The sequence below is a fragment of the Tauraco erythrolophus genome, chromosome 5 (genome assembly GCF_009769465.1).
Source record: "Tauraco erythrolophus isolate bTauEry1 chromosome 5, bTauEry1.pri, whole genome shotgun sequence".
Taxonomy (NCBI): Eukaryota; Metazoa; Chordata; class Aves; order Musophagiformes; family Musophagidae; genus Tauraco; species Tauraco erythrolophus.
This window is the reverse complement of record NC_141469.1, coordinates 83,321,768-83,339,787: the sequence shown is the minus strand read 5'-3', so window position 1 is coordinate 83,339,787 and position 18,020 is coordinate 83,321,768. Positions and strand designations below refer to the sequence as shown.

General features: G+C 42.6%; 1 protein-coding gene across 1 annotated transcript in view; it reads right to left on the bottom strand.

The window, feature by feature from the left end:
- The window catches only part of TECRL (trans-2,3-enoyl-CoA reductase like), a 73,839-nt gene extending 56,024 nt beyond the window's left edge, over window positions 1-17,815 (bottom strand). The window contains exons 1-2 of the mRNA XM_086612047.1: window positions 17,582-17,815; window positions 522-573 (exon numbers count right to left, since the gene is read on the bottom strand). Of these exons, the coding sequence (XP_086468173.1) occupies window positions 522-573; window positions 17,582-17,815 (286 nt within the window). The remainder of the gene's footprint in view (window positions 1-521; window positions 574-17,581) is intronic.
- Between the last annotated feature and the right edge of the window lie 205 nt (window positions 17,816-18,020).

Sequence of the window (18,020 nt, the reverse complement as noted above, 5' to 3'; positions counted from 1 at the left end):
CCAAAAAAGCAGTACTAGGAGAAAGGGAGGTTGCCCTGACCATTAAGGAACTGGACATGGCTAGGTCAGTTGAGAAGTCCATCAGATTGCCTGCTCCATCCCAGATAAGTAATTTATTCACTCTGTGCTCAAGTTCCCCGCTACAGTAGTTATTTGCTCTACATGGTCTGTTTATGGCCAGCTTGAAGCAGTCTAATGTTATTGAAGCTTCTCTAATATAACGCTGGGAGGGCAAATGCAGCTGTGGTCCTGAATGAACATTGTGCAATGTTCAAAAGAGGATAGAAAAGCATTGCCCCTCGTGGGCTGGCAGTGATAAATTATGCAGTCCTCTCCTTCCAGCCTCTCACATCTGTGATAGCTACAGTAGAACCTCAGTCCAAACACTGCTCTTATTAAGCACTGGAGCTGTCAAGCCAGTCTCAGCTTTCGTGCAAGATGTCATGAAAAATAAATTTGACAGTTTCTCCAAGCTGAAAGGCCTCTAACCATGCCTCCAGCCTGATAGCCGTAGTACTCACATGCTTTGTGAAATTTGTGTTTCACGTCAAGAAGGGTGGATGATGGAGGTACCTGGAAAAGAAAAGAAAAATGCATGCAGATTAATTTTTCTGCCTTCTTCACTCTGGGATCCCTTTTTCCTCTCCTCTAATGAAGAGATTATTTAATTTGTCTGCAAGTTCCTTAGGCAATAATGAAACAAATGAGCCAATTTTCTCTCACATGTCGATACATTATTAAGGATTGTCCACCTTTGATTTACGCGTTACCTGGGCCACCTCTGCTTGGCCAATGGAAGGGTGAAATCCCGAGAGTCAAGAGGGAAAGCTGCTAGCCCTGCTTGGGCAATAACCACCCCCAAGATCGAGCAAGTGGGGCAACTTGAAAGGGTTGGCTTTAAAGTTAGATTCAAGCATGCTGGGGCCTGGCCCTTAGAGACGTGGAAGGGTTTTCCTGAGGGGCCAGTGGCAAAGGTGGCAGGTTCTGTCCTTTCTGCCCGAAATGAGATCACTTCTGCGTGCAGTTGTTCATGTGCACTGGAGAGATTCAGGTGTCACAGTGTTAGATGGCAGTCTGGAGGCCTTTCTGGCTCTATTTTATTATGTATATTGATTTCTTAATACTTTCATAATATAATGATTTCTTAATACTTCACTTTGTACTAAGTATCTGAGAAACACAGAATTTACTAGAGCGAAAGACTTAGAAGTACCTTGCATTTACAAGGAAAGGTAATGGGACACTCCAGGAAGTTAGTAAGTTGAGTTTGAGATCGAGATGGCAAGAGGCAAGGATCTGATCTTAACCAGACCATAACTTTGCAGTTGACACTGATTTAATAGTCTATATTGTGCATTTAAGTACAGAGATGGGAAGCAAATTGAACGGTGTCTTAACCACGGGGATCTGCTTTGGCTCTAGGGAGAGACCTCATCCCTGCAGTTTCCCTGCAGAAAACCACCTCACCTGAAGACTGGAGGCACCTGTGCACCATAGACTACTACCAGTATGAAGGGGTGGCGACATATAGCAAAATCTTGAGGAGCAGCAGAATTTCTTTGGGCTGAGATAGAGAAACAGCCATGGCACCATTTTCCCTGTCTGGGCACTCATCACCTGGTTCACCCCATCTCAATCTAACCAGAATGTGGCAGTTTCCTGGCATAGCCTCCTTGGCAGTTACCCAGGAACTCACCAGTTCTGCTCTGCAGAAGCTTGTTTGTTTCTCCCCACCTAAAGATTTCTATAAGGTTTCCTGGACAATCCAATTCCTCTTTCATCGCATTAGTTAGAACTCGTAAGCTTAACCATTAATCAACTTACTGAGCCTTGCTTGGATCTTGGCACCATTTTAGCCCCGTTTCTTCCAGATGTAATCAGTGATATTTATCTATCTATTTCACTTATTAGTGATATTAGTGAACTGTGACAATAACCATGCATAAAAAATAGAGAAGAACATAAGAAATTCTGCTGGTAGAGATCATTTGGCACCTTAACATAGGTTACTTTGCTGAAAAGACTGAGTCTGGAGAAATTCTCATGTGAGAAAATAAAATTGCTGACTCAAAAGCAACAAATCAGTACAAAAAGAAAAGTTTTGCTCTTACACAGTTTGACATCCCATGCAAATATACATGTGCCATTAGTGCTTAGGAGTAAGCCAACTTGTCTCGAGTAATAATATGAACAGGCAGAGAACTCAATAGAGATTTCAATGCTCCAAAGCTCTAAAATGATGCCTGAGCTAAATGGTAAGTAAAGCTGAGATTTTTCCTGTCTTTCTTTGGGTTTAGATGAGAACGCTTCCTTTTCCACAGTTACAGAGAGTTTTACTGGGCACTGCAAAAGTCCTTATTTGCAGAAACTGCTCTAAGTGAACCTCTACTTAAACCCTGACTTGTCTCTCTGATGCACCTGCTAAGCAATGCCAATTCCACCCAAATCCAGGGCTGGACTCCTTGAAACTGAGGACATACCCTTCCCCATCCTCGACATCACCAAGGTCTATGTCGTACCCAAACCATGCTGAAGAGTATTGGGCTAGGAGAGAGACATTGTCCTTGGAGTTCCTGAAGCCAGTTGAGTCCCTTTGCTTCCCAGCTGCAGGGAAGAATAAAAGAAGCCATCGTATCTTTCTCAATTCAAAAAGGAAAGAAAACATCTTATCTGTATTCCTTGCACTGAAGTCATTCTACGCAACATCCAGTAGAACAACCCATCTCCCATTGTCTACCTGTGCCTTTTCTTGTAATGTGTACAACTGCTGTGGAGTTGAATATAGGAGGTGGAGGAGGGGGTTATGTTTTCAAATTTAAAAAAAAAAAAACCTTAAACTGCTTTCTCACACTTTATAATCTCACACCTGTGATGTCTGGAGCCCAGAATCCATCAGATACAGATGCCAGCGCTGTTAGCTGGCAATGACCTCACAGCACACAAGACTGCAGACCAAATCTGTCGTGTGTCCTAGCACAGGGCAGCTGTGCAGGTTTTCAGAGCTGGCATTGTCATCATTGTCTTTCCCAACTGATGGAGGATCATCTGGCTTTCTAAACACAGTATAAGCCACATTACTTCAGGGCCCGCATCCCTACAGGAGGTCAGCATCTCACCACACTGGGTTCTGGGGAAGAGTAGCCAGGGCCAACCCATGCTCTGGAGAGCTGGTCGTCTGGTTAAGTCCAGGGAAGCTGAAAAACTGTTAAGCTGAGCACGCTCACAGAGCAGTGCTGGCTCCAAACAGAGCCCACGGTCGCTACCTCCTGCACTCCTGAGCGTGTGTCGACTTCAGGGCAGCGCTGCTTTCCATCAGTGCAAAATTTCTAGTCTGGCTCTTCTTAGCAACTCCGCCTTTACATTCCTCTCCCATTTTTCAATCTGAGGCTTTCTCCCCTCCAAATCCTGCTACGCCTGCCACAGGATTCATATCATCCAACTTTATCTATCAAAAAATTAGTCTAAGCTTGTCTAAGCTTGTGTTTTAGGTCTACCTATAGAACCATTCATGTGCCTTAGGTGTTTGAAAGTTACAAAGTGCCTGCCAGGATCTGCTGCAGCAGAAGAACCAGCGAGCGTAGGCGCATGGTGTGATGTGAACCATCCCACACCACCTCCCCTACGTCTGAAGCTGGTGCCTGAGCCACGCAGGTGCAGCTGAGGGACCGTGCTCTGTACGACACGGGCTGCGTGTGCCCGGGGAAGGCCTGGAGCACACACATCCAGCCAGGAGGAAAGGAAGATGTTTGTTTTATGGGACAGTTGGCTTCAGGATGGACCCTTCCACTTGAGACAAACTACACAGATGGCAAGTTGAAAAATAACAGAAATACCTTCCTCTTCCAAATGGGCTATGACATAGAGGAATCACAGTGTCCTTTTCCAGGCAGAATAATGAGGCTATAACCACAAAAGAATGAAATACATTTTTTTATGATCTTGATAATTCTGTGTCCTTTTTTTTAAAGACCCCATAAAACAAGCGGTGAAGTTATAGATTCTAATATTGATCAGTGTGAAGACAGATGCTGAGACATCAGCTTACTACTAAGAGTGTCCTCTTCGTAGACCATTAATTATCTTTTGTTCTTTTCATTGTACATCAATACAAGCTAAAGAATTGTAAGGACGGGAACAGCATCTGCTCTTATTACCCTTTGTGCTAACTGAATAAAACACCCTGGAACATTTCACTGTAATTATTAGTCTTACTCTCCTTTTATTCTTTTGAATTATTTCTGAAAGCGTTACAGCCTTCTTTTTCCTCAATTTCAGCACTTTTCAAATACGCAAGGGGAAAACAGAGTGAAAGACCACCCTTAATTTATTTAAAACAAGATGGATTTCGTTGTAAAAACACTTCTTACTTGACACATATCTTCTATGTCTGATGGTCAAGCCAGTTTTCCCTCCAACTTCTTAACTCGTAGTCTAACACCAGATTTTAAATATAGCCAACTTTCTAGTAAGCTGCTGTCATATGTAAGGTTCAAGACTACTTTTTCTTCACAAAATAGTATGATGAAGAAGTGCAGATTTTATAGATGTGCGTTGCATTTGTTACACTTTTCATTCAGAAAAGGACGATTTAAAAGCCTCAAATCCTGTTTTTTACATGCCTTCATAGCAAAAACACTTTTACTTTTCCATTCGAGGCAACTTTTCATTTTTTAGGAATTCAAGAATGAAAGGACCTTCTGGGTCATCCATTCCAGTTCTATCCTTCCTTTATGCAGCAATGCACAAAGCATCGCTTTTCTTTTTAAGATTTAAAATGCCATATTAGTAACTTAGGCCATGACTCAAGGAAGAGGCCTAAGTGGAAGAAATTATGGGAACTTAATACTGCCTTTTGTGAGTGCAAGCTAATCAGATAGTTATCCACTTTCATACCTCTTTCACATTTAGAAGTCAAGGAATTATAACAAATCTGGTGATCTGTATGTAATTGCATCACACAGTTCTCGCACTGAAGAATTATTTTAGGGGTTAGAGGTTAGCAGAATATCAATAAGAATTTGAATAATACAATTCTAGCAAAGAAGTGATCTTTTGTTCAGCATTTCCCTTTGAATATTTTTTTTCTCGTTGCGACATGTCACTACCACTGCACTCCTGAGTCACCTACTTTCCAACAGGCAGTCATTTTCCATAATTGCAGAAATTCAGAAATTCTGCCACTCCAGCTGCTCATTAACCACAGAGGGCCTCATCTTCAGCCGAGGTGAATTTGTTCCAAAGGGTGACATCAGCTTATTGCAGCTGATGATCTGACCCCAAAACAGATAACCAGCTAATGGGAAAGCCAGGTAATTTCCAAATCCAGCACTCCACAAATACTTCACCGTTGTTGCTTTTGCACCCTGTCCTTGCTTTGGGACCATGCTGTGTTATTAAAAATGAGCAGCACTTCACAGAAAGTTGATCAGGAAAACACCTGATTGATCTCTGTGTTTTGTGAATTTGGCTTCCACATCAGATTACTTTTTCTTATTGTTAATTTTCCAAGACAGTATTAAAAATTGGGTACTGTTTTACCGTAACCTCCCTCAGTGTGTTCTGCACTGCTCTCTTGTTATCCTGGTGACCCAGAGCGCTGGCCATGTCCAGGGAGATATAAATAGATGAGCTCACCATGGAAATGACATAGAAGTAACTACATATAGACAAGTCTTGTCAGCAGCTACACAAAGGCTTTATATGGAATTTAACATTTTACTGCGCAGTAAACTGCCTGCTAAACAGCTAGCTCTGATTTCAAGCCAGTCTTTCCAGAAACTGGAGATATTCAGAACTAGGCTTTTAGCTCCAGTCAGTTCCAGTATATGTGAGTAGAAGGCTGTATTGCTTAGCAATCTCCTACGTTAGTATGTGGTCACATGAACTTTGGCATATGACATAATCCAACTGGCTAATATTTCCGGTGACTATGGGTCAAATTATCTAAGAATACACATAACCACATGCTTACTGGGTGCAGTCATGTTGATTTACACTAGTCAAGTTTGTCTCTAAAGCTGTTGTAGTGGTTTTGGACTGTTAGCTGGGTACTTACACTAAGAAAATCCTCTCCCTTTGCAAGAAACTTTCTGAGAAAGTGTCAGACACCAGAGAGATCTTTTACTCCTCTGCTAAACTTGACTTTTACTCCTCTGCTAAACTCTGCTAACTTGACTAAACTGGTCAAGGGGCTGGAAAATAAAACTTATGGGGAGCAGCTGAGGGAGTTGGGGCTGTTTAGCCTGCAGAAGAGGAGGCTGAGGGGAGACCTGATTACAGCCTACAAATACTTGAGAAGGGATGGTGGGGAGGTGGGGGAAGGGCTCTTTACATTAGCGATGGGTGATAGAACAAGAGGAAATGGGTATAAGCTTAGTCAGGGGAGATTCAGGTTGGATGTTAGGAAGTATTTCTTCTCTGAAAGGGTTGTCAGCCACTGGAATAGGCTGCCCAGGGAGGTGGTTGAGTCCCCATCCCTGGATGTGTTTAAGAATAGGGTGGATGATGTACTTAGGGATATGGTTTAATGGGGATTAGGGACGGTTGGACTCGATGATCTCTGAGGTCTTTTCCAACCTAGAAATCTATGAATCTATGAATCTATGAATTTGGACTGTTAGCTGGGTACTTACACTAAGAAAATCCTCTCCCTTTGCAAGAAACTTTCTGAGAAAGTGTCAGACACCAGAGAGAGCTTTTACTCCTCTGCTAAAGACGAGGGTGGAAGCAAAGAGAATGCGATCCATTAGCAGACAGCAGGCGTCAGGACATCCCTCAGTTTACAGAATTCACCAAGTTCACCTATTTCTGAGCAAATCTGTCCAGAAGTGGTACGCCTGCGTGCCTTGTGACTTTTGTTAAGGAGAACTGAGTAAAGGCTGCTCTATTCACCCTGAGAGCTTAACAGCAGAACCAGTCAGGAAGCCTCTGTCCCAACACTTTTCTACCAGGGAAATGGAATTGTTCTGGCAAAACTCTGGATGTGTAAATTTGTCTTGACTTCAAATTTAAAAAATGAAATAGAAAATGTGTTGGTTTGGGTTTTTTTTTAAATCCTGCTTCAGGAACATGCTGAAAATTCATTTTGTTGTGTTATTTCATTTCTTTCTATTTCTCATCTGTTTGGAACTTTCATTACTTTTGCATTATTTTATGACACATCAATCATGATAGTGTAAACTAATATAAAACATGGCTCTCGTGTCATGGAAAATAACCCAATAGGAAATTATATTCGAATATATGCACTATTAAATTGTAAAATAAATTGCACTTGAAATGAAATATTTATTGTGCCCTAACAAATTGAAATATTCCAAAACTACTTTGTAATACAATCTTTCCCAAATTCTGCCCCATCAAAAATTCAAGACTTGTTTTTTTTTCACTGTAATTTGGAAAGAAAACAGTATTTGAGGTATTCACTTTAATTAATTAATAAATAAATGAATAAATTGTAATTTTGACCAATTCTTCCCAGGAAAAGAGTGAGGTTTAGGGCCTTGCTTGGATTTTGTTTGCCAGTCTTAGCACAGATTAAGAGTATAGCTTAGTTGTGAAATCTCTCTGAATTTGTCTTCTCTGTTCTATCAAATGGCTGTAGAGGTTTATGTTTGCTTTTTCATACCTATGCAGGCTGCTAACATTTGAAATCAAGCCGTGCACCCAAGAAACTCAACCCATACTCGGGAGAGGATGGTCGCAAACTATTTGGGGGGCTGCATGAAAACAAAAAGCAAGACTTTTGATCAAATCAAAAGAAAATTCACAGGAGAGCACGTGTTGGCAAAACAAGTGGTTCTACGAATAGCAGGGCTAATAAAGTCTTACTTTTCTACTAATAAAGGACACTAAAGCCTGTTCCAGCTGCCCACATCCCTTCCCTGTCTCCTGTGACGTTTCCACTGGGCAAGAAACTGAGGCTGTTTTGCTGCCAGTTGCCCAGTCAGAACATGCATGTTGAGCTGAGAGCTGGCTACGGGCTTACAGCAGGAGTGAGGGCTGCACGCTGCCCGTGCTCCCAGCTCCAAAACGCTGTGCTACCCAGCCACCAGCTTCCATCAGACATGCAGGAACTAAGTAATCTGTTGAGCCTTTTTTTTCCCTCTTTCAGATGTGATCATTGGCTGGATGGTCTCACTCAAAGAGTTGTGGTCAACGGTTCAATGTCCAAGTGGAGGTCGGTGACGAGTGGTGTTCCACAGGGGTCAATACTGGGGCCGGTGCTATTTAACATCCTTGTTGGAGACATGGACAGTGGGATCAAGTGCGCCCTCAGCAAGTTTGCAGATGACACCAAGCTGTGTGGTGTTGTGGACACGCTGGAGGGAAGGGATGCCATCCAGAGGGACCTTGACAGGCTGGAGAGGTGGGCCTGTGGGAACCTCATGAAATTCAACAAGGCCAAGTGCAAGGTTCTGCACGTGGGTCGGGGCAATCCCAAGCACAAGTACAGGCTGGGCGGAGAATGGATTGAGAGCAGCCCTGAGGAAAAGGACTTGGGAGTGCTGGTGGATGAGAAGCTCAACATGAGCCAGTGATGTGCGCTGGCAGCCCAGAAAGCCAACCGTGTCCTGGGCTGCATCCAAAGCAGCGTGGGCAGCAGGTCAAGGGAGGGGATTCTGCCCCTCTGCTCTGCTCTCCTGAGACCCCACCTGGAATACTGTGTTCAGCTCTGGAGTCCCCAGCACAAGAAGGACATGGAGCTGCTGGAGCGGGGCCAGAGGAGGCCACAAAGATGCTCCGAGGGCTGGAGCACCTCTGCTCTGGAGACAGGCTGAGAGAGTTGGGGCTGTTCAGCCTGGAGAAGAGAAGGCTCCGGGGGATCTTATTGCAGCCTTCCAGTACCTAAAGGGGCTACAGGAAAGCTGGAGAGGGGCTTTTTACAAGGGCGTGTAGTGACAGGACAAGGGGCAATGGCTTTAAACTGAAAGAGGGGAGATTTACATTGGATATAAAGAATAAATTTTTCACTTAGAGGGTGAGGCACTGTCACAGGTTGCCCAGAGAAGCTGTAGATGCCCCATCCCTGGAAGTGTTGAAGGCCAGGTTGGATGAGGCTTTGGGCAACCTGGTGTAGTGGAGGGTTTCCCTGCCCATGGCAGGGGGGTTGGAACTAGATGATCTTTGAGGTCCCTTCCAACCCAAACCATTCTATGATTCTATGATTTTAAGTACTTAAATGTGGCCAGTAGGTCCAAAGTTGTGTTGGGGAGAGCAGGCGGGGAAAGACCTCTGTCTTCAGCCAGCAGACCCGCTGTGATCCATGAGGGGAAGTATGAAGCTGAGAAGCAGAAAGGAACGGGAAACGAGGGTGATGTGTGAGAACCGTTAGGCATCATCGGGTCAGTCAGACCTCTAAGTACGTTTTGCAGTACCAAGTGCAATGAAGAGATGCTTTGCTGTACTTTGGGTAGGGATTTTCTGACTGCCACAATTTGTTCTCTATAACACAAAAGGTGCATATATTTTAAAAAGGAAAGCTTGCATTATAAGGACTTTTTAAAATCCAAAATTGTTTAAACGTAGGCAGATATGCTATAATGATAGCATTAATATATACTGCTAGATATTTATAGATCCATTACTTCATGGCTCAGGTATTTTGTGAAGAATCACAGGTCTGATTTCAGAAAGAACCTGAAGCGTGTTCTGATGGACCAATAAATCATGGGCAGGAGTATTTTAATGCTATAATAATGCCTATATGAGATGCCATTATACACCCAAATTTCCATCATGGGTTGTGCTGATTAACTATTAGACTAATAAAACACCTATGGCTCCCTATGGTCTTATCTTGCTCCACTACATTCATAATTTGCAATAATCTGTGAATTATATTTGATGCAATAAGGCAAACGTGCAGCTGGGGTAAAATGTCATAACTTTGTTGGGAAAGAGGACGTTTTCACACTGGCTGGGAACCTGCCTCTACAGATACACTTTTGGCAATATTCCCTGCTCTGGTAGCATAGCTGGCTTTTACTGTTGGCCAGAATGGCTTATGCTCGTGAGGAGCTGGAGCACCACTGGTGTCTCAAGAGATCATTCTCATGTTTTCACTGAGCTTTGAATCAAGCTGTAATTTTTTTGGATCATTTATTATATTTCACTCTTTCTTTCTTCCCCCCAAGCTTAGACTTTTCTATCTAAAATAAGAGATGTATAAAACCTGTCGTTTAAACACACTTCTAAGCTTTGAAAGTTGCTATCAGCTGAAGCATCAGTCTTCTGTAGTAGCTTCTGTAATTCTTTAAATTATCTCTTTACAAATGCTAAATGCCCTAAATTTACCAGCTCCTCCCCTCCCTGATCTCTCTCTTTTAGATAAATCAAAGGCCATTTCTCCAGGTATTCTATTTAAAAAGCCATATTGAAACAAGAATGGTGACAGCAAAGAGCAAGCAGAAATTAATATGTCTAGTTGCCTCCTTTCATCTGAAACTATCTGTAGCTATATTGACATTAAAATGATGTGAATTTCTGATAGAGCAGGAAGAAATGAGTGTAATGCACTGAATTTGAATATCTTTATTTACTTTACCAAGTGTAACTGATAACTGAGGAAGAAAATACTGCTGTCATCACCTCCAGCACTTAGGGGTAGGCATAAGATTCAATTCTTATGGACAAGAAAATGCACAGACTTTATAGCATGTTTGTAAATGTAATGTATTTTCTTGCAGTACCTCCCAGCAGGGAGTTGTGCTGGATACTGTGAAAACATGCAGTAAAAGACACAAGACACCATGAAATCCTTCTTCCAAAAGGGATTAAAAAAGAGGACTTCCACAGCAATGAGCCTCCTTCCAGCTTGTTTTGCATCTGTGTTCCTTCACCCATACTGCTGTGGGAATCCCTAGTTTGTGGGACTCAGCATCCACGGGTGGTCTTGCCGTGGAAGCCCCCTCCTTTGACATAGCTGGTTATTCAGTCCCTTTATGCATCTTTGGTGTCAGAGGCAGGAGATCTCTAATGATAGATTGCTTGAATGAGAAAGATGGTATCTTAAAAATCCTATTCATGAAATGAGGCTGCTGTGGAAGTGCACAGGTTTTGCTCATTCTCCACAAGGAAGAATATAGAGCCCTGGGAAGATAAATATTGTAATTGCAGGATTTGGGTTGGGGGAAAGAAAGACTATACAAGGCAATGAAAAATATTAATCTCTTTCCATTGGAAAGGACTTCTTCACTTTACTTCTCTAGAACGAAGCAAATGAGGAAGGTCTGGTGTAAAAGGCAATGTCTTGGTACTGCAAATAGTTCCTTTGCAGGGTTTCATTGCCTACTTGAATGATTGCATTTGCTCACCTAAAATGAATGCAGCATGTCCAACCTCCGAGTTGTGATGTGAGAAGTTATTTTTATTTGCTAGAGATGACTGTGCAAAAGAGAGCTGGTGATGACTGTTCTCAGCTGCTCACTTTCTGTGGCAGAGGTGCAACCCACAGGGGAGAGTAATAGATTTCTGGTACTGGAGATACCATTTCTGCATCTGTCTGATTTTGCTGCCATGCCAGTGTAAATCCATTGTATTGTTAAGCCGTAATGTGCAGATACAAGGACACTATTGGTTCAGGTACTTTGCAAATAAAAACGCTTGTAAACTCCTTCAGGGACAGATAAGCCTTTCAAAGTAGTCAGAACAAGCCCTCATTGATCTTTTGCAAAAGATGCAGTGACACATATGCTATGTAATATTTAACAGCAAGAAGAGTTGTGAGTATAAGTGACTGGATTGATGCATCAACTTGTGTTATGTGAGTCGGGGCAATCCCAAGCACAAGTACAGGCTGGGTGGAGAATGGATCGAGAGCAGCCCTGAGGAAAAGGACTCGGGAGTGCTGGTTGATGAGAAGCTCACCATGAGCCGGCACCGTGCGCTGGCAGCCCAGAAAGCCAACTGTGTCCTGGGCTGCATCCAAAGCAGCGTGGGCAGCAGGTCAAGGGAGGGGATTCTGCCCCTCTGCTCTGCTCTCCTGAGACCCCACCTGGAATACTGTGTTCAGCTCTGGAGTCCCCAACACAAGAAGGACATGGAGCTGCTGGAGCGGGTCCAGAGGAGGCCACGGAGATGATCCGAGGGCTGGAGCACCTCTGCTATGGAGACAGGCTGAGAGAGTTGGGGCTGTTCAGCCTGGAGAAGAGAAGGCTCCGAGGTGATCTTATTGCAGCCTTCCAGTGCCTAAAGGGGGCCTACAGGAAAGCTGGAGAGGGACTTTTTACAAGGACATGTAGTGATAGGACAAGGGGCAATGGCTTTAAACTTAAAGAGGGCAGATTTAGATTAGATCTAAGGAAGAAATTTTTCACTGTGAGGGTGATGAGGCACTGGCACAGGTTGCCCAAAGAAGTTGTAGATGCCCCATCCCTGGCAGTGTTCAAGGCCAGGTTGGATGAGGCTTTGGGCAACCTGGTGTAGTGGAGGGTGTCCCTGCCCATGGCAGGGGGTTGGAACTAGATGATCCTTGAGGTCCCTTCCAACTCAAACAATTCTGTGATTCTATGATTCTATGTTGGGCATGCCAGAAATGTGTAGCAAAAAGACAGGCACTCAGAGTCCTCTAACTTGAGAAAAATAACACTGTTCACATGACTTTCACTGCAGGCATTGCACTGTAGGCATGTCTACACTCACAGACATATAGTTAAATGTTCCTACAGTTCATGTCGTTAACCACAAGCATTTAACTGCCAGTAACTGAGTTTTCCAGAGAGATTTCAGTGGGAGAGGGCATTGGGTGTGTGGAGGGCTGGTTTAAGGAACAGTAGGAAAGTAGCTTCGGGAAGCAAGGTCTCTTCTGCAGGCCTTAAGAAGTTTTCTGGGAAGGAGGGCTGCTGCGGAGCAGGCAAAACTGGAGTTGCCACCTCTGCTTGTAGCTTAACTTGCAAAATTGTGTAACACAAAACCACTGAGCTCTGAGGCTTCTGATGGGAAAAAAACTTTCTCTGCTGGTTTCCCCAAAGGTGATTTATTCTGTAAAAACTGTATTGTGTAACACTTTCTGCCTTAAAAGCAGCTCATGCAAAATTAATTACATTGCACGATGTTTGTGGGGAAATACATTTTACTACAAGTTAATTTGAAGGAAAAAAAATATTATACAATGAATGCTATGCCAGAAACAGTTATGAGTTGCCTTAACATCATTTATAAATCAAATCAGTGCACATCGATAACTTTAACCTACATCAGGCTTTTGGAATAATGTACAAGTAAAACAGTTTTTGAGTAGCTATGTATTTTTCATAAGTTGTGGCCGACGATAAAAATGTGGATTATTTATTTAAAAATACAAAAAGGAATTATTTTCTTTCATTTTTAAAACTTGGTGAATTTTGCATGGTCTATTCTTTTCTATAGCTTTTTGGGAGTAACATGGGAGCCAGAATCCTTGGACATTTTGGGACTCTTTGTCATTGAAAACATTTCTAACAAGAAATTACTAATCACGCATCCTCTCCTCTTTACAGACAGGCAGGAACTTCATCCCTAGAAATCAATAAATGGTGAGGAAAAAAGGGACTTGGGATCATCTGGGCTCACCTGCTGTTTTATGCTGGCCGAAGAAGAGATTTATTCCTTGCTGGACACTTCATAGAATCATAGAATGGTTTGGGTTGGAAGGGACCTCAAGGATCATCCAGTTCCAACCCCCCTGCCATGGGCAGGGACACCCTCCACTACACCAGGTTGCCCAAAGCCTCATCCAACCTGGCCTTGAACACTTCCAGGGATGGGGCAGCCACAGCTTCTCTGGGCAACCTGTGCCAGTGCCTCACCACCCTCAATGTAAAGAATTGAATCATCTTCTCCATGACGTCTCAACTCAGAATTAATTTTGGTACCAAAAGCAAATCTGGGGGAAAAGATCTCACGCTGTTATTATTTCTCTTTTAAATTCTTTAAGTGACTCACAGGAAACACTCGTGTGCACCAAACTACTTGCATAATTTTATATCCTTAGCAGAGAAAGTCCTCAGAGCAGGTTGACAATATTAAATAAAAGAAATGATACTCCTATAAAGAATTTTATGTTCAAAGTGTGCATGTGCAAAATGAACTGCCAGTGTTGCTGACTCTTGTGAATTTACTTCAAGTTTTGCAACACTAGGTATTTTTGTTCAAGACCTAGCTCCTGGAGGGGATGATTATGGGACAAAATGTCCAGGATTTTCCTCTTTTTCTATGTTATTTCAATACCTTTTTTTTTTTTTTTTGCCTTTCCTGACTGTGCAAAACCATGCAGTACAACATGACTGTATCTTACAGGCTTAAAAACTAGGCAAATATGTATTTATTCTGCTCCTTTAAGCCAATCTTAAAGACAACAAAGACCTTATAGTAACCACTCAGTTTACTTCCTATCAGTGACTGATCCTTCCCCAAAGTGTAAGGTGGGTAAGAAAGCCAAAGGAAACAATGTTATTTTCATTTTACAGATGGAGAAATAATTCACAGTTACTTTTGCTGAATCCAAAGCCTATTGATGTCAACAGATTGCTTGAGATCTCACAGCCAAACACACCTCTTCTAAATCCCTGGCACTGCATTGAGCACAAGACATCTTTTCATAGAAACATAGAATCATAGAATGGTTAGAGTTGGAAGAGACCTCAAAGATCATCTAGTTCCAACCCCCCTGCCATGGGCAGGGAAACCCTCCACTACACCAGGTTGCCCAAAGCCCCATCCAACCTGGCCTGGAACACTTTCAGGGATGGGGCAGCCACAACTTCTCTGGGCAACCTGTTCCAGTGCCTCACCACACTCACAGTGAAAAATTTCTTGTATCTAATCTAAATCTCCCCTCTTTCAGTTTAAAGCCATTGCCCCTTGTCCTGTCACTACACGCCCTTGTAAAAAGCCCCTCTCCAGCTTTCCTGTGGCCCCTTTAGGTACTGGAAGGCTGCAATAAGATCACCCCGGAGCCTTCTCTTCTCCAGGCTGAACAGCCCCAACTCTCTTAGCCTGTCTCCATAGCAGAGGTGCTCCAGCCCTCGGATCATCTTTGTGGCCTCCTCTGGCCCCACTCCAGCAGCTCCATGTCCTTCTTGTGTTGGGGACCCCAGAGCTGAACGCAGTATTCCAGGTGGGGTCTCAGGAGAGCAGAGTAGAGGGGCAGAATTCCCTCCCTCGACCTGCTGCCCACGCTGCTCTGGATGCAGCCCAGGACACAGTTGGCTTTCTGGGCTGCCAGCGCACGGTGCCGGCTCACGTTGAGCTTCTCATCCACCAGCACCCCCAAGTCCTTTTCTTTCTACATACCAAAACTAGTTAGATGTATCATAATTTTGCAGACTCTACAGAGCTCCCACTAGTCTGAATAGAATTCATATGCATATGCAAGAGTCTCACAGAAGCTAACCCTCTGGAAGCAGTGACTGGTGTTTAACCACTTAGTGTTGATCATCTAATCACTCTGCCTGAGTTTCTGTTACGTGGAGAAAGAAAAGGGTCTTCTCTCTGCCATTATAATATACTTTGTGGCTTCAGATTTATTAATCTGAAAATATTGCACATGTATTTGCTAAATCACAATAGTCTGAACTACTAACAATATGCTATAAGAGTGTAAATTCATAAATTTTAAAACCTATGGTTCCTATTCTCTCCTATTAGAAATTCTGACAAGTAATAATTACAGGCAACTCTGAGAAATGAAGCTAATCATAATTATCTTACAAACAGAAAACAGGCATTAGAAGTGTCATGTTGTGGCTGTATCAATGTTATATTTAATTAAGCAGAAGATTATGCATAATCCAGTAAATTGGTCTCTTGTTTGCTCTAATAACCAGCTGAAATGAAGTTCGCCAATACTAACAAGTGTTCGTGGAAGTAAGGAACTCAACTTCTGTACTTTCAGGGTTGCCTTAGGAAGGGATTAACACAGCAAATTAAGGGATTTAGCCAGGTGAATGCATTCAAAATCCAAATTCTTTGGCAGTCTTGGAAATCTCAGCCTTGCACTAGATTTGCACTAATCCCTCGGTACTGGCCAAAGGGAAAAAAAAGAGAAAGGTCCATGCTACTGGCCACGGCCGTGTAAATTGAACAGGGAGTCCTGAGCAGATGTTTTCATTCCACAGCTGCTATTGCTCCTCTGTGTGTATTTTACTTCTCTATAAAGAGTACTTCGCAGTAAACATTTGTAACTCTCTTTCCACTGCTATAGGGGCAGAGTCCATGGTTTGGAAAAGGTGTAAAAGATGTTCAGGGCTCGTGAAAATTCAGAATAAATTTGAAAACGCAGGTCTCCTATTGTCCCAGAAGACTGCAGTTCTTCCATGCATCATGGAAGGATTTCTGAAACGTGGCTCTTGGCCTAATTCTGCTTCTGAAAGATATTTTTTTTAAATGGCACTATAGGAAAGCTTAGGATAAGAAATGGACTCAGTCTTTTTTTTTGTGATCGAAATCTTATTCAGTATAGTATTTAGATAAACATTTTGCTAACTGCACAAATATCACTCAGTAAATTAAATAATGCAAATACTATAATTAGAACTGGTATTGATAGTTGCCATATTTGCTTGACTATTTTGTATGTGTTTATCCCTTGGCTGGATTAAAAAAATCTCAAAAAATATTTCGCCCCATTAAGAATAAATAAAGGACACATTTACCTTTAACCAGGCATACAAATTGCAAAAACACCCTTTAAACATTCAAGAACACTAGAAATCTCGTAGTATTCCACCCTACATATTTCAAAGGCATTAAATTAAATGTTTGAAGTAAACTTATCCACCAGTTCCAGCTGTTGCCAGTGAGGATAAGGGAATTTTTTATTTTTATTTTTTTCTTCTAGGAAAACAGTAAGTCTCAAAAGTCTACTATGTTACTGAAAAATCCTGTAGTCTAAATAGATTAGGATTCCTGTTTTCATGACACACAAGAGACCAGCTCTTCTGCTGAGGGACAACGAATCACAAAAACTGTGATGAAAATACTTATGAAGCATTTTTTCAGCTGTTGTTTACTGTGTTGTAAACATCCTTCCTATCCAGTCCTCTCATCCTACTTGTATAATTTTGTTAGATTTTTCGATTCACATTATTAAAAAAAAAAAAAAACAACCAAACAGCACAGCTCTTTCAGCTAAGATCCTTTTGTTCAAAAAAAAAAAAAAAATCAGAATTGCCAGGTTCCTGCCCAATCTGATAAGTAAAGCGCAGCTGAGTATGTTTAGATACCAACAAGAACCCACGACATTGCAGAGATGCTAAGCTTTATAAATGTGTTGGAACTGACTATCCATTCTGCAGTAGACATTAAAGTATCACGCTCTGAAAAAAACTGCAATTTAAGCATCAAGAGACAGACTAAGGACTTATCCTGAGCCCACAGAGCAGCCAGGAGTCCAAAAGAAAACAGAGTTTCATTATTTGTAAAAATCCTGGGGAAAACAGCCAGGGATTGTGACTAAGGAGAAGTTCCGAGTATCTCCCAGAGAAAAAAAATGAAAGTATTTCTATTACGGAATAAGACCACAACAGAGTGAAAACAGAGTCCCTGAGCTGGCACCGTGTGAACCAGGCACATCCCCGGCGTGCCAGAGTAACACACTCACCTTGTCCACAATGCAGATCTGCTTCTTGCTTTGCACGTCAAGAATTTCCACTTCGAAGTAAGTGATTTTTGAATGTTTGAGCACCGGCGCTGGTTTGAGATGGCCAGCAGAGAGCACAAGCTGCGAGAAGTTGAAAAACGAGCGTGTGTCATTGTGGGACATGGACATTGCTCCTCCATGAGCTGCAAAATCCCTCTTGTGTTCTGAAGCCCTGGGTTTCTGCCGCCTGTGCATGGTGTGACCCAGCAGTAGTGATCGTCATATCAACAGGGGACAGTTCCAGCAGGAAAATGTTTCCTCCCTGCATCAGTTAAATACAACCACAGACTGATGAGACACCAAAGGTCAAGTGGTGTTCCATTTTAAGACGACTGTCTTATTTAGTAGGCGTGAAAACAATGGCTCTGTAATCCGTGCCTATATTTAACCTGCTGCTGTG